The 18946-nt window shown below is 35.3% G+C and overlaps 1 protein-coding gene across 1 annotated transcript in view; it reads left to right on the top strand.

The window, feature by feature from the left end:
- The window catches only part of Acss3 (acyl-CoA synthetase short chain family member 3), a 156008-nt gene that overhangs the window by 85082 nt on the left and 51980 nt on the right, over window positions 1-18946 (top strand). The window contains exon 8 of the mRNA XM_050135474.1: window positions 13485-13636. Coding sequence (XP_049991431.1) covers window positions 13485-13636 — 152 coding nt within the window. The remainder of the gene's footprint in view (window positions 1-13484; window positions 13637-18946) is intronic.

Genomic DNA, 18946 nt, shown 5'->3' with positions numbered 1-18946 from the left:
GTTTTTTGTTTTTCCATATAAAGTTGATTATTGTCCTCTCAAGATCTGTGAAGAATTTTGATGGGACCTTGATGGGGATTGCATTGAATCTATTTATAAGAACTTCATTACAAGAGACAATGGAAGGAAGGTCCATTGTTTATGTAACCTTTTCTATAATTGCTGGCGACTCTACTGTTTTATGAATCGTTGATCCATAAGCTAAAATATAAAAACCACAGCTTCAAAGCATGCCTATCCCTTTAAGAACATCAATCATTTGTATAATATAAATGATCCATCAGCACTTTCTCACCTACGTTTCCAGTCTTTTCTTAGTTTCCAGGCATCCTACTTTCCTCGTCCAACACCCCATAAAACCATGACGTAAATGGGCAGAAATCTGCCAGTAGTTGAATATTTCCCTCTGCTAAGTCTCCACATTCATCGTGCTCTGAAAGCCCAGTAGCCCTTTTCTGGAGGGTCTGGCTCTTAAGTATTCTGTATTAAATGCCACAGCTTCTCAGTATCACATCTGCTCGTAGATTTCAATTTTTGCTTTTCTCGGCCTGACCGAAGTTATTTTTACTTTATACTTCCATTAAATCATCCACATCCCTTCAGCTTTGCAAAGGCAGTACTGTCATTCTGGAAATTCCGTGGGCAAGGGACATTTGTCATCTCTGCCTGGCACAGTGCTTTCTGGGAGGTAGAAAAAAAATGAAACGTTAAAAGATGGTTAACTGGATCAATGGACATGAAAAATGCACGCATAGTTTTTACCTAATTGAGTAATTTAAGCTAAAGTTATTAACGTAAAAAGAATCTTGATGTGTCTTCAGGACAGCAAACGAAAGCACAAAGATTTGTACAACTTGTGCCTCTCTTTTAAAATTCTAATTACCAGTTTTATAACATATATTCTCATGGTGCCTGTGAGAGAGTGGTTCCAGGATCCCTTGTGCATAATAAAACCCACAGATTGTCAGGTTTCTATAAATAATTGTGACATGTATGTGTGAAATAATCATATCCTTCCATACATTTCAAATCACATTTACATTTTACACAATAACTAATATAGTATAAATTATATGTAAAAAGCTATTATTGTATTATCTAGAGAATAGTGATAAGAAGATATCAGTATATACAGTATAGATATTATTTCTAACATTTTTGATCCATGGTTATTTGAATTAATAAATGCAGAATCCATGGAGATGAAAAGAGAATTGTATTTAGTGTTAGTTTATTTTTGTATTATAAGAAGTATTTTACTTAGGAAGCCACACTCCCATGTTTCAGTACTAAAACTATAGTCTTTATGCAGAAAGCATAATTTATTAGATCACTGTCATAGTTTTCAGAGTGCTAACTTTTCTTCAAAATATGGATCTATCAGTTAGCATGATCGAAATTTCACTTTTATGCCTAGTAAGCCATAGTATTTCAAAGGCGTGTTGTTACAGTGAATTAGGGTCCTGGTATATTGTTCTCCCTTAAGGATGAATCCTGATTTAGCAAAAGTGATGTTCCAAAGTACTAGGAGATTTGCAGTTCATTATATGGCAAATCATCTGGAGGACAAGAGTCAATTCACAAACAAAACTTCTTTTCTGATGCAAATAGCACATGGCATTTTACGAATGAATAATCAATGAGCTCTTTTATTTCAAAAAAGATAATCTACCTTGCTCTAGAATTTAATTAAAATCTGTAAGTACATTAGGTGATGAAATTTTTAAGAAAGAAATAGTTAAAGCTACATTGGTCCTTTAACATCTAGATACAAGACTGTGATCTTCTAGAAAGAAGCCTGTTTCAACAATGACAAATGCAAAAGACATTAAATAAGATTTTTTTTTAATTCAGTAAGTGGACTTATCATTCTATAGCGGCAGGGTGAGAACATAACTGAAAATTTCAGCATCCTGTTGATATCTACATTCAAAATGCACTAATAAATCCCTCATTAAAATGAACAAACCCCTATCAATTTCCCAAATAGAATTCTAGGAGTAGCAGTGGGTACTACTGCTTTCTGCTCTCTGTTTATCTCTCAAGGACTGTCTACACTCACTTGCTCTTTTTCACATCTTCCACCTTGTAGTTTGACTTTTCTCACCTTTGCTCCACAATGACTCATCATCCTCATTTTCCACAAGCCTGTGGGTATTTCCAATCACCACCACTTTTGGTAACGATATCATTTCAGAATGTGGCCATCATCCCCTCTCTTTAAAAGGTATTTTTATTTTATTTTTAATTATATGTATGGGGAAGTCACAAGAGGGTCCTGGATCCTTTGGAGCTGGAGTTTATAGATGGCTGTGAGCTGCATGACATAGGCACTGGGAGCTGAACTCTTAATCTTCTGCAAGAGTAGTTGGTGCTTTTAACTGCTGAGCCATCTTTCGAGGCCCCAACCATCTCCTCTTGGTTTCTCTTTTCCTTTCTAAGGCCTGACTCCATATCTCTAGTTATCCTTATGTTCATTCATGTCACAGAAACTCACGAATCTGTCCTTTTTTTCCTCAAAATATTTTCCTGTTATACAGCAGATCACATTTCATGTACACTTCCTCTTTGATTTCTTGAATGAGATCAACCCCTATGTATAGTAGTCCAGTAAATGTATCATGCTGACTTGTTTCTTTGTTGCAGCCCCATTCATGTGTATGTTCTTTTAAAGTGTTTGCTTGTTCCTTTCTGTTCTCATGGGGGCTAGGGGCAGAATCATTTGTATTTTGCTTAGCATCAGTGCAACCTTCAAAGCTAGTTCTTCAAGTCCGTTTGTTTTCCAATAGATAGTTGTTAATAACATTACTTATAAAAAAATATTGACTTAAAAGATTTTATTTCCCCAGAAGAGAAATGTATAATTTTAACAATTTTTTTGTCTAAGCACTTCATGAATAGCTTATTCAGATAGATTGTTTTTTTATAGAAAAAGGTTTGCTCTTATTAGTTCATCTGAATATATTTAGAATACTCAATTTTGCATCAAATAGTTAAAACAGTTCTTTACAATCCATTTTCATATTCTTGAGAGTAAATAAATAATTTCATATTCTTGAGAGTGAATAAGTAACTTCTTCAGATTTCTACTTTATTAATGGAATATTGATTGAAACAGGCTTAACTCCAGCATCAAATGGATGAGGACAGATTATTTTTTTATGGTAGCTCAATAACTGGTCTTCTGTTTCTGTGACAAACTATCTAAGGTAATCTACCTAAAAACAAGCAAAGAAATGTTATTTTGGCTCATGATTTCAGAGGTTCCAGTCCATCATTGCATGGTTCATTGCTTTGTGCCTTTGGCAGCACAATATAAAATGGCAGGGAGTGCATGGTAGCAAAGAAACAAAGAAAAAGAAGAGTTCATTGTTACAGATTTCCCTCTAAGAATATGATCCTAATGACGTAATTTATTTTCATAAGTCCACCCCTGCCCTGGCCCTGAAAAATCAGCGTTGTTTCCATCAGTTCCAATGACAAACATCAAGAGGCAATCGAACCTTTCTCATTAGCCTTTGAGTAAACACCAGACCAAACTATAATAATTTAATATTTTCTTTTTTTAATTTATTTTTTTATTGAAAATTTCCACCTCATCCCCTCATCCCACTTCCCTCCCCTCCCCCCACCCCCTTCCTCCGCCTCTCTAGTCCAAGGGGCAATCAAGGTTTCCTACCCTATAGGAAGTCCAAGGTCCTCCCTGTTTCCTTCAGGTCCAGGAAGGTGAGCATCCAAACAAACTAGGCTCCCACAAAACCTGTCCATACGGTAGAATCAAAACCCAGCACCATTGTCCTTGTCTTCTCCGTCAGCCTCCACCTTCAGCCACATTCAGAGAGTCCAGTTTGATCATATGCTCCATCAGTTCCAGTCCAACTGGCCTTGATGATCTCCCATTAGATCAGTCCCTCAGTCTCAGTGGGTGGACGCACCGCTCGTGGTCATATAGGAACATTGATGCCTAAGTCACTCTAATAAAAAGTAGCAGGCATAAATATATGTATTGGAACATGTTGATTATATACGGACATATGTTTTGGTCTGTGTTCGATTTATTGTTTGCCTACTTTTCCAGGCTGCCATCTGCAGAATCAAACCCAAGATGATTGATCAAAGATAAACATTCCTTGTAGACCTTCGTCTTGGCTATGCATCAGTTGCAAGTGTGTGTCTTATACACACATTTCCATTGCAGAATACAGGGCACCCATGGGTCGTCAGTGGCAGCAGCAGTGTTGAGTAGAAAGTCAGTTGACAATTCACTGCCTAAATTATTACTTAGGTTTAGTGGATAGTATTAGTTACTGTTTATGTTAAATCTATCTTGAGGTTAAGCCATAAACTTGTTAGTATACTTGCTTTTGACAGAATAATTATCATTTCTGTATAATTAAAATTCTTTTTTGGAGCCATTGAAAAAGCTGGAGATGTAGTTTATTTGATATTATATTTATATAGCATGAAAAAAGCTCAGACTTGGCTCCTCAGAACCACATAAAGCCATTACCCTTGGATATAGGAAGACAATAATATCAATGTTATTCTCAGCTTCATAGTGTGTCTGAGGCCAGCCTGGGCTAGCTAAATCTGTTGGATAAGCAAATGAATGAAAAAAGCAGAACTGCAATTCACAAAACACAGTTTACTCTTGCTTTGCATCTGCTTGCATTCCACAGATTAGAGATCAGCAAATAGCAAGCCATGCTTATAAACTTCTTCAAAATTCCCTTCAGGCTCACTTGAGTGGAAGGTTATTATTGTTAATAATTCAATAATTAACTTTAAAGTAATGCACTGTACTCTGCTTGTTGTATAGAAAATTGCTTGCAAAAGGTAAAGGACTTAACATTCTGAATTATTATTATTATTATTTCTTATCTGGAAATTTTAATATTTGCCTTTATTTATTAGTATGACCCTGGTTAAATTCACCATCTTTAAGAATCCATTTCTCATATATAAAATGAGAAAGTTGGTACACACTCTCCAATTTCCATTTCTGCAACTCTTTTTTTTAAATCATTGTGGTTTTTTTTTTCAGAATGAAATATATTATTTGGTAACATGTTTCAACCTTTATGTCTGCCATTCACTCTAGTTACTTTTCCGAAGTCACTGATACTGCTGAATTTATTTGAGAAACAGCTTTCACTAGTTAAAGCCGGATGGTGTGACTCCTGACATTCCGTGTTTGTTTGGCTTCAGGCAAAAGGCTGTGACTCGGGTTTCTCATTTATAAGGATTAAGAGTAGCAAGCACTTTGATCACTTAACTGATGAATCCGTGCAAAGCATGTAGACTAATTGGGAAATCGTAATAATAAAATTAAAATTCGTGTGGGCCTTGTGAGTCGTTACTCAAAAATACCAAGTGCTTTTCTCCAGGACAGAATACTGAAATTAAAACATAAGCCATTTATTCTTCTGCATTCCAGCCATTATAAAATGTGGAGTTTTTAAGTCTTCCACTTGTCTTCCTTCGAAGCCTGTTTGTCCTCACAGATTCGTAGTGGTCACCGGAGTACTGGAGGCAGCTCCCTTTGGATCCCATTAATTCTCTTCTAAGCCAAGCTAAAGGAGCAGCGCACCAGGCACTGCAAGTTCTTGTGCTACCACCGACTTTGAAGAAAGGGGAGCAGGTGTGGGAAACATCCCAGTGGTCGCCCTGCTCAAGGATCTGTCCTTTATGGGTAGAACTTTTGAGGGAAATAAGCATATCTTTGAAGCTTTCCATCTAAGAATAACAGCCCTTTGCATGGCTCACCACTACCCACATTTTTATAGCCTCCCACTTCCAGCTTTATTTCTAGTTTGGAGGACTTCGGAACGCTCAGCTTGTTACCCTTTTTTATTGCATGCTCTTTTCTGAACTCACAGAAGGAATTGAGAGTTGAGGGGACCCTGCATCCTCTTTTTATTGACAGACTCGCATGAAAATGAACTCTGCATTTTCCCGTATTGCATAGGACACCCCTGGAATACTGTATGTGAAAGCAATTTAAAACTTCAAAGAAATATCATGTCATACACGAATATGACAGTATATACATGGACAGGCAATTTGTGAATAAATTATGAATAATTCTAATCATTTTATAGACAATGGCTTCAGGTTATTTTCAAGCATAAAAATTTCATATTTTAAAGTATTAAAGATGAGAACTACTGGACAGATGTTTTAGTAGATGATAAACTTAGCTCTCTCTAAAGCCACTTAGATGACATTCTCTGGGATATCTGTTTTGTCCCAGATCTATAATTTCCATGAAGTTATGCTATGCAGTATTTTGCAAAATACTAGTGGTATTTCTTAATCCATCATCCAATCCTGGCTCTTAAAAATACAATTATTATCTGCTTGTGTAGTTATATTTCCTACCCATAATTTGAATTTTCACATATATTCTCATTTTTAAATTTTTCTCAAAGATAGAGCATGTTACTTCACTTTAACACGAGTAGCTGTTATTTAACTAACTAACCCTCTTAGTAAGCAACATACAGGCTTCTTTTTCCACTCATGTAATGGAAAATTCCTTTTTTTAAATGTAGCATGTCAGTATTCTGTTTTTCTGAGTGTGAAGTAATGAAAATGACTCAGTCGTTACTGTGACTGGGTTTGTATAAGATCTTCTCAATTGAAAAAAATATACATATAAATCTGATGCCAGCATCTTTTAGAGTCTTCAAATGGCAATTGGAATAAAGATGTTTGTTTTTGCATTTATTTTTATATATATACCTGTGTGGCATGTATGATGAAGCAAGCAAAACGTTGTTATAACTCAATGGGCAATATTTATAGAAGCATATCAACACTGTTCTAGAGGCTGAAGGGGAGACAGAATAGGCATCAGATATGGGTTTTGAACTATAGGAGCTGACAATATAGTCAAGGAATTAAAATCAATCTAAAGAACTTTATGACAAGAATTATGGATAATTGAGGGATTGGTGGGTTGATTTTACTTATGAATACGAGGAGATATAAGTACATTGGAGGTTGTCTGGGCAATGTTGGATACAGTGAAAGAATGTGGTATTGTACAACCTCAGGTCTTCATATATTGTACTGCACTGCTCCGATAGAAATCAGAAAGCGTGATTAGTAAGGAACTATTAAATGTCTCTGTTGATTGCACAGGCTCACTGATCACTGTGGATACAGATAAATATCTCAATGTTTCCCTCTAGTCCACGATAGCAGAGTGACTGAAAATCAATTAGCACAGATGAACACAGAGGTTTAAAAAAAAAGTCCTAGTAGAAGCTGTGAACGACTAGCTGTGCCAACGATAAATGCTCTCTGTGAATATTGAGCATGCTAAATATGTCAGCCCTCTAATTAGCTTAGCACTGGGGTTAAAGAGTTGCCAACTGCATGCTCCGTATCATTTACTTCATGCTATCACTTCCAGAAGTAAGATTCTATTTCTGGAGATCCGTAGATGCTAATCACCTAGATGGAAGCAATGGCTTCTTTCCTGGGTATTAGTCTCATTTTAAGACTCATTGTGCTTAATTCCAAGAGCTGAGAAAGGCAGGTAAGAGGCAAATCGTAAAGATTAACAGTGGACAGCTTCAGCTATAGAGGGTAGGTTTTCTTAGGGCTGCTTTAACAGTATTCCACAGACTGGATAATATGAAGAAAGCAGATTTCTCTTTCTCACTGTTTTGAAGGCTAAAGAATATGATCAACTTCCTGGAAGGCTTGCTGTTTATTTCCAACATAGCACCTTATTATTATACCATAAAGGGCAGAGAAATACTGTCCTCAAGTGGCAAAAGAACAGATAAGTAAGAAAACAAATCCACTCCTCCAAGCTCTTTGGGTAGCAACATTAATCTATTCATGAAGGTGGATAGAGCTTCTACCGCCTAAACATGTCTTCAAAGGTCCCTTCTGCCACAGTCTAAATTAGGTATTACATTTCTAATATCCGGATATTATTCAGATCACACAATACCCTATGTATTTAACATACATGAATCTCTCTCTCTCTCTCTCTCTNCTCTCTCTCTCTCCTTCTCCCCCCTCTCTCTCTCGCTCTCGCTCTCTCTCATACACACACACACACACACACACACACGCATGCACGTACCCCCGCACACACTCAACTACTTCTACATAGAGATTTATTCCAAAGCCCTCAGTGTATGCCTGAAGCCCTCAGTGTAAGTTCTGATCCCTGTGTGTACAATGTTTTTTCCTATAAATAAACATCTATAATAAATTTAAATGTATTAGTTAAATAAAACAAGAAATCATCAATAACTAGAAGACAGGAGTTCACTCAGAAATAGTGACATAAACAAGACCCGAAGCATGGCAATATATCAACGGACATCCTGATGTGGACATGGGAAAATTTGATGGGGTTCTAACTCTAGACAAAGAACCAAAGGCAACTAATGACAGCTGGGTAAGGAAGAACTAGCCTCTCACAGGGATAAACCCCGCCAGGTTATTCAATAAAACATGGTCAGCTCTGAAGCTACAGAATGATATCCCCAGTCATTAAAGCTCTTTATTTGCTTGTTTCATGTTTCAAAATGTAGAAGACAAAGAAAAAATTATCACTTTACCATTTCCATATTTTCAAATAATTCCTCTGTCTTGAAGGAAATTTTAGTGTGTGTGTACAAAAGTTAATTAATGCATAACAATCTCTTTTCTGTTTTATACACACAGCATTGTAAAAATTAGATAACCTATTCTACATTCTGATGTTTCCCAATTGAATAATAGATCTTGGAGATTTGTTTATGTGGTAGTAAATCTCAAGCTTAAATGTTGCAGGCCCAAATCCTCACGCTTTGGTAATGGCATAGGATATGAAGTAGAAACTTAACAAATGCTGTTGCCAGCTCCATCACTGTTCCAGAATAAACAAGGCAATACTCTGCAGCACCTGTCTGCCGAAATGAAATTCACACTGGCTGGTGAAGAATGCCGCTCTCTTCCCCTCAAAACCTCAGTCAAAACACGCCTTGGGTGACATTCTCAAAAATAGTGTTCAGAAAGAAACTAGACATATTTCTCATTCTGCAAAAACAGAGGCAAGCACTGGGCTCAAAAATATTTATGTCAAAGCCAGAAAACCACACGTAGCAATGATCTCCACCAGCAGAATCACAGGATTTGTAATAAGGGTCTTCATTTTGTTTAGGGTTCAAAAATTTGACTTGGATATTTATCTTTCTTTGGAAGAGGGTTAATACTTTCTTACATCACTGTTTAAAGATGTAATATCAATAGTAAATATGTGTGCACTTGTATGGTTGCTTGCTTTTCAAACCAGAGCATCGTTATTTGTAGTCCATTAATAACAGGCTGAGTCCCAAAGTAGTAAACAAAATTATACAAGGAAGTTAATTTCAAGGCTTTTTTAAAATATAACTGTCTTGGTTTTTGGACTGTGAAATGTTACTAACCACATTATAAGTCTAGCTAATAATAGTAATTGCTGCTTTGTAAAACTGATGTTTACTTTATGCCGTGTGGGCTGGCAAGATGAATCAGTTGGTAGAGGTGCTTGTGTAGATTCCAGAGGACCTGAGTTAGACCCTGGGATCCTACAAGGTAGAGGGAGAGAAATGACTCATAAGGATAGTTTTCTGATTTCCACATGTCCTGAAGCACCTCTCTCTCTCTCTCTCTCTCTCTCTCTCTCTCTCTCTCTCTCTCTCTCTCTCCCTCCCTCCCTCCCTCCCTCCCTCCCTCAATCAATCAGTAATACATACATGTAACAAATGAAGCTGTAGAATCTCTTCCTTAAACAAGTGTCAATAACAGTATTGTTTATCGTATGCCATTTAGGCAGAACCCATGATGCAAACTTTAATTTGGGGTCATTTAAAAGCAAACAATCCAGGAGAATTGACACTGATTTGGGCATAGGCAGCTTTTACATTGTGGCCTTCTGCTGCATTTTTGCTTGTTTGCTTTTTCAACAGGCTAATCTTAGAATTGTATTTTTAAATTCAGTGCTTGGCTATTGCTAGTCACTTAAACACAACCTGTGGAAGTGGGGTCCTTTTCTACTGTCTGATCAGCATGGTTGCTGCATTATTGGGTACATTCGAAAGCCATTACACAGATGATAGAGTGCTTATGTGCACTGGCTTCTCTATGTGTGTACATGTGCAGGAGGATGTGAGGAAAGCATGCTCAATAAAATCAATAAGGTACTGAAGTCGGTTTTATTTAATGTTCATAAAGAAAAATGCTCCTGGGTTTTGCTTCAGTGTTTTGAACCTACTAGCAGTGAAGGGCCTGGTGACAAGACGCTTCTGTACTCTACCCATTTATTGTGAGCACAGCCTGAAGCATCTTCTATACAATTATTTACAATATGTATACATTCTTCCATGTCCTTTTTGTCAGATTACAACTTATATTAAAGCAGGACCTTCAGTGGCTTGTAACCATACTAATTAACCCATAGTACCTGCTCAATAAATATTTATTAAACTATGATTAATCTAATACTATTTACCTATAAAACATACAGCTGTATTAGGTTTCCCAATGAAATGTCTAGTTAGGTCCTGTCTGATATTCAGAGAGATATTTATTTAATTAAATTCTTAGTATAATAATTACTATATGTCATTCTAAGAATATGAATGTTATTCAGCAGGGTGTTTCAGGACACATTTGCTTTGATATTATCATTTTTCTAATCAATCTTGAGATGATACAGTAATTCTTAAATATATATATATGTAATCTTAAAATAGGGAAACATTGTTTTTTACTTATAATTTTCTGGAAAATGCACATTAAAATTCAAAACAACTGAACATTTTCAGTTTACTTAATGAATAAAGGATCATGAGACTTTTATATACCACTTCAAAGATTAATAATAGTAAGTCAATATGATGGCATTCCATTTTTTGTTCACTGAATATAATATTTTATATTTCTTTGACCTATCAGAACTCCAATATAGTTATAATCCTGTATTATCCATAAAATGTTTATTTGAGCAATATTTTTTTAATATTTAGCAAATCATTTTGTTATTTTTAAATGTAGCTAGCTGAAGGCACTATAAAAGAATCAAAATATATCATTTATGAAGACAGTCACTTATTGCACACTGATTTTATTATGACATGTCTTGCATTAGTAGACATAAATACAATGATCAATTTTGATTCAGTATCATTTTTCTCTGTCTCCGCTAAGCAGTGTGAATCTGCTTCACTTGGCCAGAGAATCTGTTTCTTTAGTGGAGGTGAAACAATTTTGAGAAATCATCTCAGTACTGTTGCCTTATCAAGCAAATATTGACAAAGTGGTTTGTTCTTACTTAAGACACATGAAAATAGGAAGATAGCACAAGTCAATTGCATAAGGATTATTTTATAAATCATTTTCAGGTGGGTGGCAGCAGGTCTACCAAATGGCCATCTAGTACTCACAGGATTGATTGATGCTTAAGATATTTTGAAGAGATAAAGGTCAAGAATGTTTTTCTTACTTTATTAAAAAGAATAAAGCAAAAAATAAAGTTGCAATATTCTTCCTGATTGATAGTCATACAGCTTCAGAATTTGATTCAAGCTATGTACATGTGTTGCTTGTTTGTAATAGGTAGCTTTCTGTTCTATTTGAATTTACTGACTTATATATAGTATTGATATAAATGGAGGTTGACTTCTATAGGATAGCTGGGGTTATTACAAAGAATTTCAAGTCATAATGGGTGATATTTAAAGTATGAGATTAAAAGCACTTGAATTCTAGAAGAGGTCTAAAAGGTTACTTTTATTAAAGAAAAGAAATATAGTTACATAAAAGAACAGTAATGATGATTGTTTAAAAATAAAAACTAAACCATAATTGTGTAATGTCAAATACTTATTGTGTAGTAAGAACTAAATCTAAATTATTGTCCAGCTATGATCTCCCTTAATTTGGTTGTTTATGTTACTGTTTTCATGATAATACATCATGACCCAGATAAGTTATTGAAGAAAGAGTTTATTTGGGGCTTATTGTTTCAGAGTGTTAAAGTCCATGACCATCATGGTGGGGAGCATGGTTTAGGGTTCGTAGGCATGATGATAAAGCAGTACTTGATAGCTCATATTTCGAGGTATGACCTCAAAACAGAGAAAGTAAATTTGGAATACTGTGGGTTTTTGAAAACTTAATGCCTTTCCCCCTTTGACACATCTCCTCCAACAAGGCCACACCTTTTGATTCTTCCCAAACAGTTTCACCAACTGAGGACCAAACATTCCATCAATGAGCCCATGGTGTTCAATCTCATTCAAACCACCACACTGACAGTTCTTTTTTCATTGTCTGTTTAGAAAAATTTTTGAGTTGGCTGTAAGTAAATATTTCCTCTACTTGCCTAAATTTAGAACTTGACATATGAGTTTTCTAGAATTATGGGAAGCTACAATGGGATTTAATCAGTAGAGCTCCCATGGGCCAAGAATGGTCCATCTTTTGGGAATCTCTGATATACTTCAGCATATTCAAAGCATCAAAAAATGAATTAAGGCAACTACTTTCTTTTATTTATGTCAATCTCTACTACTTTTGCTTTACCCTAGGACATGTTTACACTTTTATTTAGCATAAACTAATATTTCCAGCACCTTTCTCTAAGCATAGAACATTTTAGCCATGATGAGAAGAGATGGACAAAGGAAGGCATAGTTTAAAAATGACTGTTTTAAACTTATGATAAATTGTTCTTTAAATGTTGCCTGTTTATTCTTGTAAAAGTTTCTATTAAAGTGATTTGTGCCTCTGAGTTTTACAGTTTCCAGCATTGTTATGATTTATGCATTATTCTTCAATTGATGTGTATAATATCATTTTAAGATTAAAAGGTATATGTTGGTTGCTAATCTGTGAGATATTTTTGTTTAATTTATAGAGGTTTCTGTCAGACATTTAACTGAAAAGGTCATTGCTCAGGAATCATTGTGATTTTAACTTTTAATTTTTCTCAAACATTTGAGAATTGCACTCATTGCTTTTAATATTTTAATTAAAACATGCTAATGCCAATAACATAGCTATATTTGCTTAATCTTTTACAAAAAAATCTCTCTNAATATATTATGTAACATAAATTTATATTACATATTCAAATGTATATTATACATACATAGTTAATACAAAATGTATATGTAATTTCTTGACATGAAAGATTCTATTATGCTTCTAATTTCAATGGATAAATATTTCCAGTTCTTAATCTTTCAACATTTTGAAAAAGACTTAACTGCAATTTAAAAACTTCCAAGATCGATCCTAATTGGGAGAAAATAGCCTGGATCTTTTTCTTTTATAGTTTTAAATTATAACAGAACAAGGTACAGTCTTAAAATTAAGATTTGTTGCTAAGCTATCCTTGTTAATATTGCTGTGTTAAATATGTAGGTACTGAACTGTCGGTGAAATGCGGGACATTTAGCCAGTGACATTTGAAATGAATCTCATCATAGGGAAAGCCTGTGGGAACACCAGATGCCGGCGCTTATTTCCGCGTGCTTGCAGAGCATGGAGTTGCTGCCTTGTTTACAGCACCAACTGCAATTAGAGCCATCCGTCAACAGGACCCTGGGGCAGCCTTGGGGAAGCAGTACTCTTTGACAAGGTGAAGTAGAGACGCACAGGGCAAATTACATCAGAGCCTGCAGTCCAAATATAGCTGAGCACTAGGGTTTGGTTTTGTAATGCCTTCATAGAAAAACGAAAATATTGAAAATGTTATTAAGAATGGCTCTGTATTTGTAACTCAGCTGAATTAGGAGCCTCAATTCACATATTTTTAAGCATGATAATCTTGTTTGTTTCAATTTAACTCAAACCGTAGGCCTTCTCTTTTTTCCTTCCTTCCTTCCTTCCTTCCTTCCTTCCTTCCTTCCTTCCTTCCTTCCTTCCTTCCTTTCTTCTTCCTTTCCTTCCTTTATTCTTTTCTTCCTCCCTCCCTCCCTTTCTTTCTCCTTTCTCTCTTCTTTCCTTCCTTCATTCTTTCCTCCCTTCCTCCTTCTTCCCTCCCTTTTTCCCTCCCTTCTTCCTCCCTCCCTCCTTCCTTCCTTCCTTCCTTCCTTCCTTCCTTCCTTCCTTCCTTCCTTCCTTCCCTCCCTCCTTCCTGCCTTCCTTTATCCCTCCTGTTATCCCTCTTATCATCCTAGTTACATTTGTTTGTAGTGGGAGCAATTATTCCATTTTGGTTTGTAAGAACATGCTGTGGATACCTTAGATGTCTCTGTGTTATTTTGTTGATTTCCTTAGTTTAATGATAGGTATCTTCAGAAGTAATTATAACAATTTATACCCTCAATGTTCTTTCTCACACTAGTTCTTGCAGGAACTCGCTACTATAGGTCATTGCTGTCATACGCTTAAAGAAGAGGTTTTGATTTTTCTTCAAGTAAAAGGATGGGCTTGATTAAGAGAGTGAATATTTGATGTCAAATAGTGCGGTATTTGAATTTAATGTTTCTGTGGTCCAAAATAATTAAAATAGGCATCATACTCATAGTTGCTTAGATAAACAAGAAGGTTTCTGTTTGGGCAGAATTTCTAGTTTTGTTATTCATCTTTAAAATACTTTTATATTATGAAACAATAGATTTAGATTTACTAAAAATTAGATAGATAATGTAAATAATACAGTTTCATTTTTAGAAGTTGCATAATATGATTGTTGCCCCACGATATCCTATGTGTTTTCATTTTGTGCCTTCATTTATCTTACTTCAGTTGCCCCTAGTTCAATACAGAAGATAGAAAATTGATTTTGGCAAAAAAAATACTCTGTTAGTTATAAAGTATATTTTATCTTAAAACAACCCTAGAGGTTTTGAGAAAGTGTTAATTCAGTTTCTTAAGTGTCTGTTTACTGACATAAATATACTGTACTAAGTGTAAGTGTAGGTCGCGGAGTTTGTCAGTAAGCTGCAATGTCTTTTCTTTTCCCAGAGTACTACTACTTACACATGGATTTTTTATACGTCATCTCTCACACCACAGTGATCACTAAAATCAACACTTTTATTTGAAATGAGTAATTATTCACAGAATATGAGAATTTATCATAAGCCTAGTGAAAAATCTTTCTCCTCTTCATCTTCTGTCTTTAGGAACCTAAGGCATCCATGATGGCAATTTATCTGTTTTGAGTTGATATGTAGAAATGATTAAATGCTTAGTATACTTTATAAATGCCCTTATCTTCAAAATGTTCGTATTAGTGAGGGAACACACTGTACAAGACACAAGTGGTTTATCATCTCATTTAGCAGTAGCATCTTCACAGGTAGAATCTGCACACATTATCCTTATTTTAAAATTGAGTAAATTTAGGACACGAGGGCTTAAAGAGCTCTTCAGGAAGAAGCTTATTCAGGCAGTCACAAAAGGGCTCATACACTGATCCACACAGGTATAGTGTTACTATTTAGAAAAAGTATCACCTCTCACAAGGGGTTTTGACATTCATGTAATAAAAGGATCCTTTGCCTTTCGTATTTATATGTTACACAAATAATGCCACTATTGAAGTATTTTAATAGATTATCACTTGTCAACTGAGAGTCCAGTGAAACCAGATGAGTTTAAGAAATTCCAACTGTTTATTGCACAAAAAGATTTTTTTGAGGTCCACAAAAGTTAAGTTTTAGTTAAAGACTGAATGTGGAAAACTCCTCAAATATTCTCATGCAACCAAATGTGTGACATTAACATCATGTTAAAGACATTTAATACATACTGAGTAGGTTAAAGGTAAAATAGAATACTGTTGGGCAACACTAACAGAACTTAATTTTAAAGACTTTCATCAGGTAAAAGCATGCATGTAAGATGATGGCTAGGGAACCCAAAGCAAGCAGTGTCACAGTGAGAAGAAACAGTGAAGTTTTGAAACCATATGTGATTCTGTGTTTGAGGGGAAGTCAAAATTAAATAAGTAAACATTAAAAATAAATAATGGTTCAGAATTATTTTCAATTGCAATGATGGTCTCTGTTGATACTGAGGGGATGGGTTCATGACCTATGAGATTGGATTCACTTTAAATCACTTCAACTTAAGAAAAAGTATTGTGCTGAGGATATGTTACGTTCCTACATGTAATTTTTAAAACATAAATCATAAACCATTAAGAAAAATTTTAATAAAATTTAACAATAATTTGAGCAATTGTCCTTCAAAAGAATAAAGATTTATAGACTAAGAGATTTTTATGACATATATAACTGTTAAACATATAATTTATAAACCCTCTCACTAAGGAATAGGCAATTCAATAAAGAAGTGGGTGGGTAATAAAATGAGTTCATGAAGAAGGATACTGGAGCATGACAAGATTTTTACTTTTATAAATACTTATGAAAATTCAAAATTAAATGAGATTGTATTTTACTCTTACCATAAACTGAAAAGCTAAATTATATATTGGTGGCTTCTCTGACAAGGGTATTATACACCGAAGCTGTTCTGGCATTGCTGGTGAAAGTTTAAACAAGGATCACTAGTAATATGTTTATACCCTGTGGTCAAACCTTTGCTAGTATGGAGGGATGTCAGTGAGAGAAACAGAACGCTGTTTCCTGCCTCAGAGAATAGGCTGTTGCCAAGGGATGCTATTCCAGGGTCCAGAGTCAACGCCATATGTTGCTCATCTCCCCAGAGTCTAAGCTGCCACTGTCTTGTTAGTATTTATACCTGATTTGCAGCTATGCCAGACTCTGCATGGCACAGGCTCTGAAGCATTTTTTTTTTCTTTCTTTCCTGTGCCATCCCAGGGCTGTGCTTTAGAACACCCCCTAACACCATTATCAGCACCACAATTCCATGCTGTCCTGCAGATTCTATACTGCTGAGGTATGACACAGACCTACACTGGTGTAGTGAGTGTGCTGTATTCAGTTGCACAAGAAGAGGCAACTTGTGCCTCCTTCAAAAGTGCTATTGCAATTTACAATATTCTGATTCAAGGAATCTGGCTTCACAGCCTCTTTGTGTGTTTGGATCCCAGTGCTGTTAGGAATGGCTGTAAGCCAAGTCAGATTCATCAACAAAGCGACAAGAGACCACTAAATCCTTTTGCCTAATTACCTATGCAGCCAACATCACTGCTAACAACTGCAGCATAAATCATCAAAACATTCACAACCATTGCTAACATAATTCTGACCAACCAACCAACTTCCTCAGGCTGCAAGGAGAATTCTTTCTGGAAGCCACCCTGTAATGTTTATGCAAAGTAATTGCAGTTAAGATTTATTTAATATGCATTCAGTGTTCTGCCAGCCGGTATTCCTACATTCCAGAAGAGAGCATCAAAGCTCATGTATAGATGGTTGTGAGACATCACATGGTTCCTGGGAATTGAATTCAGGTCGTTTGCAAGAGCAGCCAGTGCTCTTTACCTCTGAGCTGTCTCCCCAGCCTCAATGAATGCGGTCTTAAACACAGATGTAATGAGCACACACACACACACACACACACACACACACACACACACAACCATGAAAATCAGAGACATGACAGTACCTATAGAAAACAAGATTCTCCAGCAGGTGACCTCAGAGAAACAGAAATGCATGAACTGCTACAGAAGGAGTTTAAAATGAGTCCTGTAAAAGAAACTCAACAAAAACTTACAAAAAGAATAGACAGTTTAATAAAAGTACGAAACAGTTCATGACCTATGCCATGTAATGGAAAGGTAGATTGCAAAACAGAGAAACAATTCTTGAGGCTGAGTAATTCAATTAGATAGAATAAACAATTGAGATTTTCAGCCATGAATTAGACAGAACAAAAGAAAACTTGAAACTGAAGCTGTGTCTTCTTTAGTGACTTGGGAACTAAAAAGAAAATAAGAATCAAGAAGAATAAGGGTTAGTAGATTGGCACGGAGAACGGAATGTTATGTGTTAGCCAATTTTAAATATTCGCCATTCTTATCGTCTTATGGTACCAGCATATTAATCCCTCAATTTGCATCTCAGAATGTTAATAATTTTTATTGGCCATTTGAAAAAAGCTTCCATTGTTAAGTAATTAAGAATTTTCAAAGTCTTTCAATGAATTTCTTTATCTATCTATCTATCTATCTATCATCTATCTATCTATCTATCATCTATCATCTATCAATCATCTAAGTATCATCTATATCTATTTATCATATCTATCTATCTATCATCTATCTATCATCAATCAACTATCTATCTATCCTCTATCTATCTACCTATCATCTATCTATTCCTATCTATCTATCTATTCCTATCTATCTATCTATCTATCTATCTATCTATCTATCTATCTATCTATCATCATCATTTATCTATCTACCGATATCTATCTATCCTATTTATTTTCTTTCTTAATTTGTAGTTGAGTTCCCATTCAATAACTTACTGGTAGTTTTGAGTCCATGTGTATATTTCCCCAAGCTTTCCTTTCTGTTTAATGTTTTCTTGGACAATTTCATACATTTTATACAATCTGATGCCAGGAGGCAATTTTCAACGTAGCTGCTCTAGGCACTTCTGATTTCACTTTACTAATTTAGCATTAGAATCTTTCCTCAGTTGACTTTTGTAGATGACATGAAGAGGAAACATCGTATTCTCCCTTCTGTTCAGTTAAACCACTTATTTCAGTGATTATTCTTTGCCTCCAGCTCTGCGTTCTAATGCTGGTTGTGCTAGTGCCCACTCATTCATGAATTGGCTTTTAAGTATTTTGGTCTAGTGACTTACTTAACAGCATTTTGACATATTCACAATGTCGTGTCTGTAACTGCAGATTTGAAACAGAATGGTTATCCTTCAATTCTGTCTTTCAAATTTGATGTTAATATACTTGGCCCATTTTATTTGTATTCAGATTTTAGTTTAATCATTGAGAGAGGAGAGAGAGCGACAAAAAAAAAAAAAAAAAAAAAAAA

The sequence above is a fragment of the Alexandromys fortis genome, unplaced genomic scaffold (genome assembly GCF_014885135.2).
Source record: "Alexandromys fortis isolate MF-2015 unplaced genomic scaffold, M_Fortis_MF-2015_v1.1 scaffold_24, whole genome shotgun sequence".
Taxonomy (NCBI): domain Eukaryota; kingdom Metazoa; phylum Chordata; class Mammalia; order Rodentia; family Cricetidae; genus Alexandromys; species Alexandromys fortis.
This window is presented reverse-complemented; position numbering and strand designations above follow the sequence as displayed.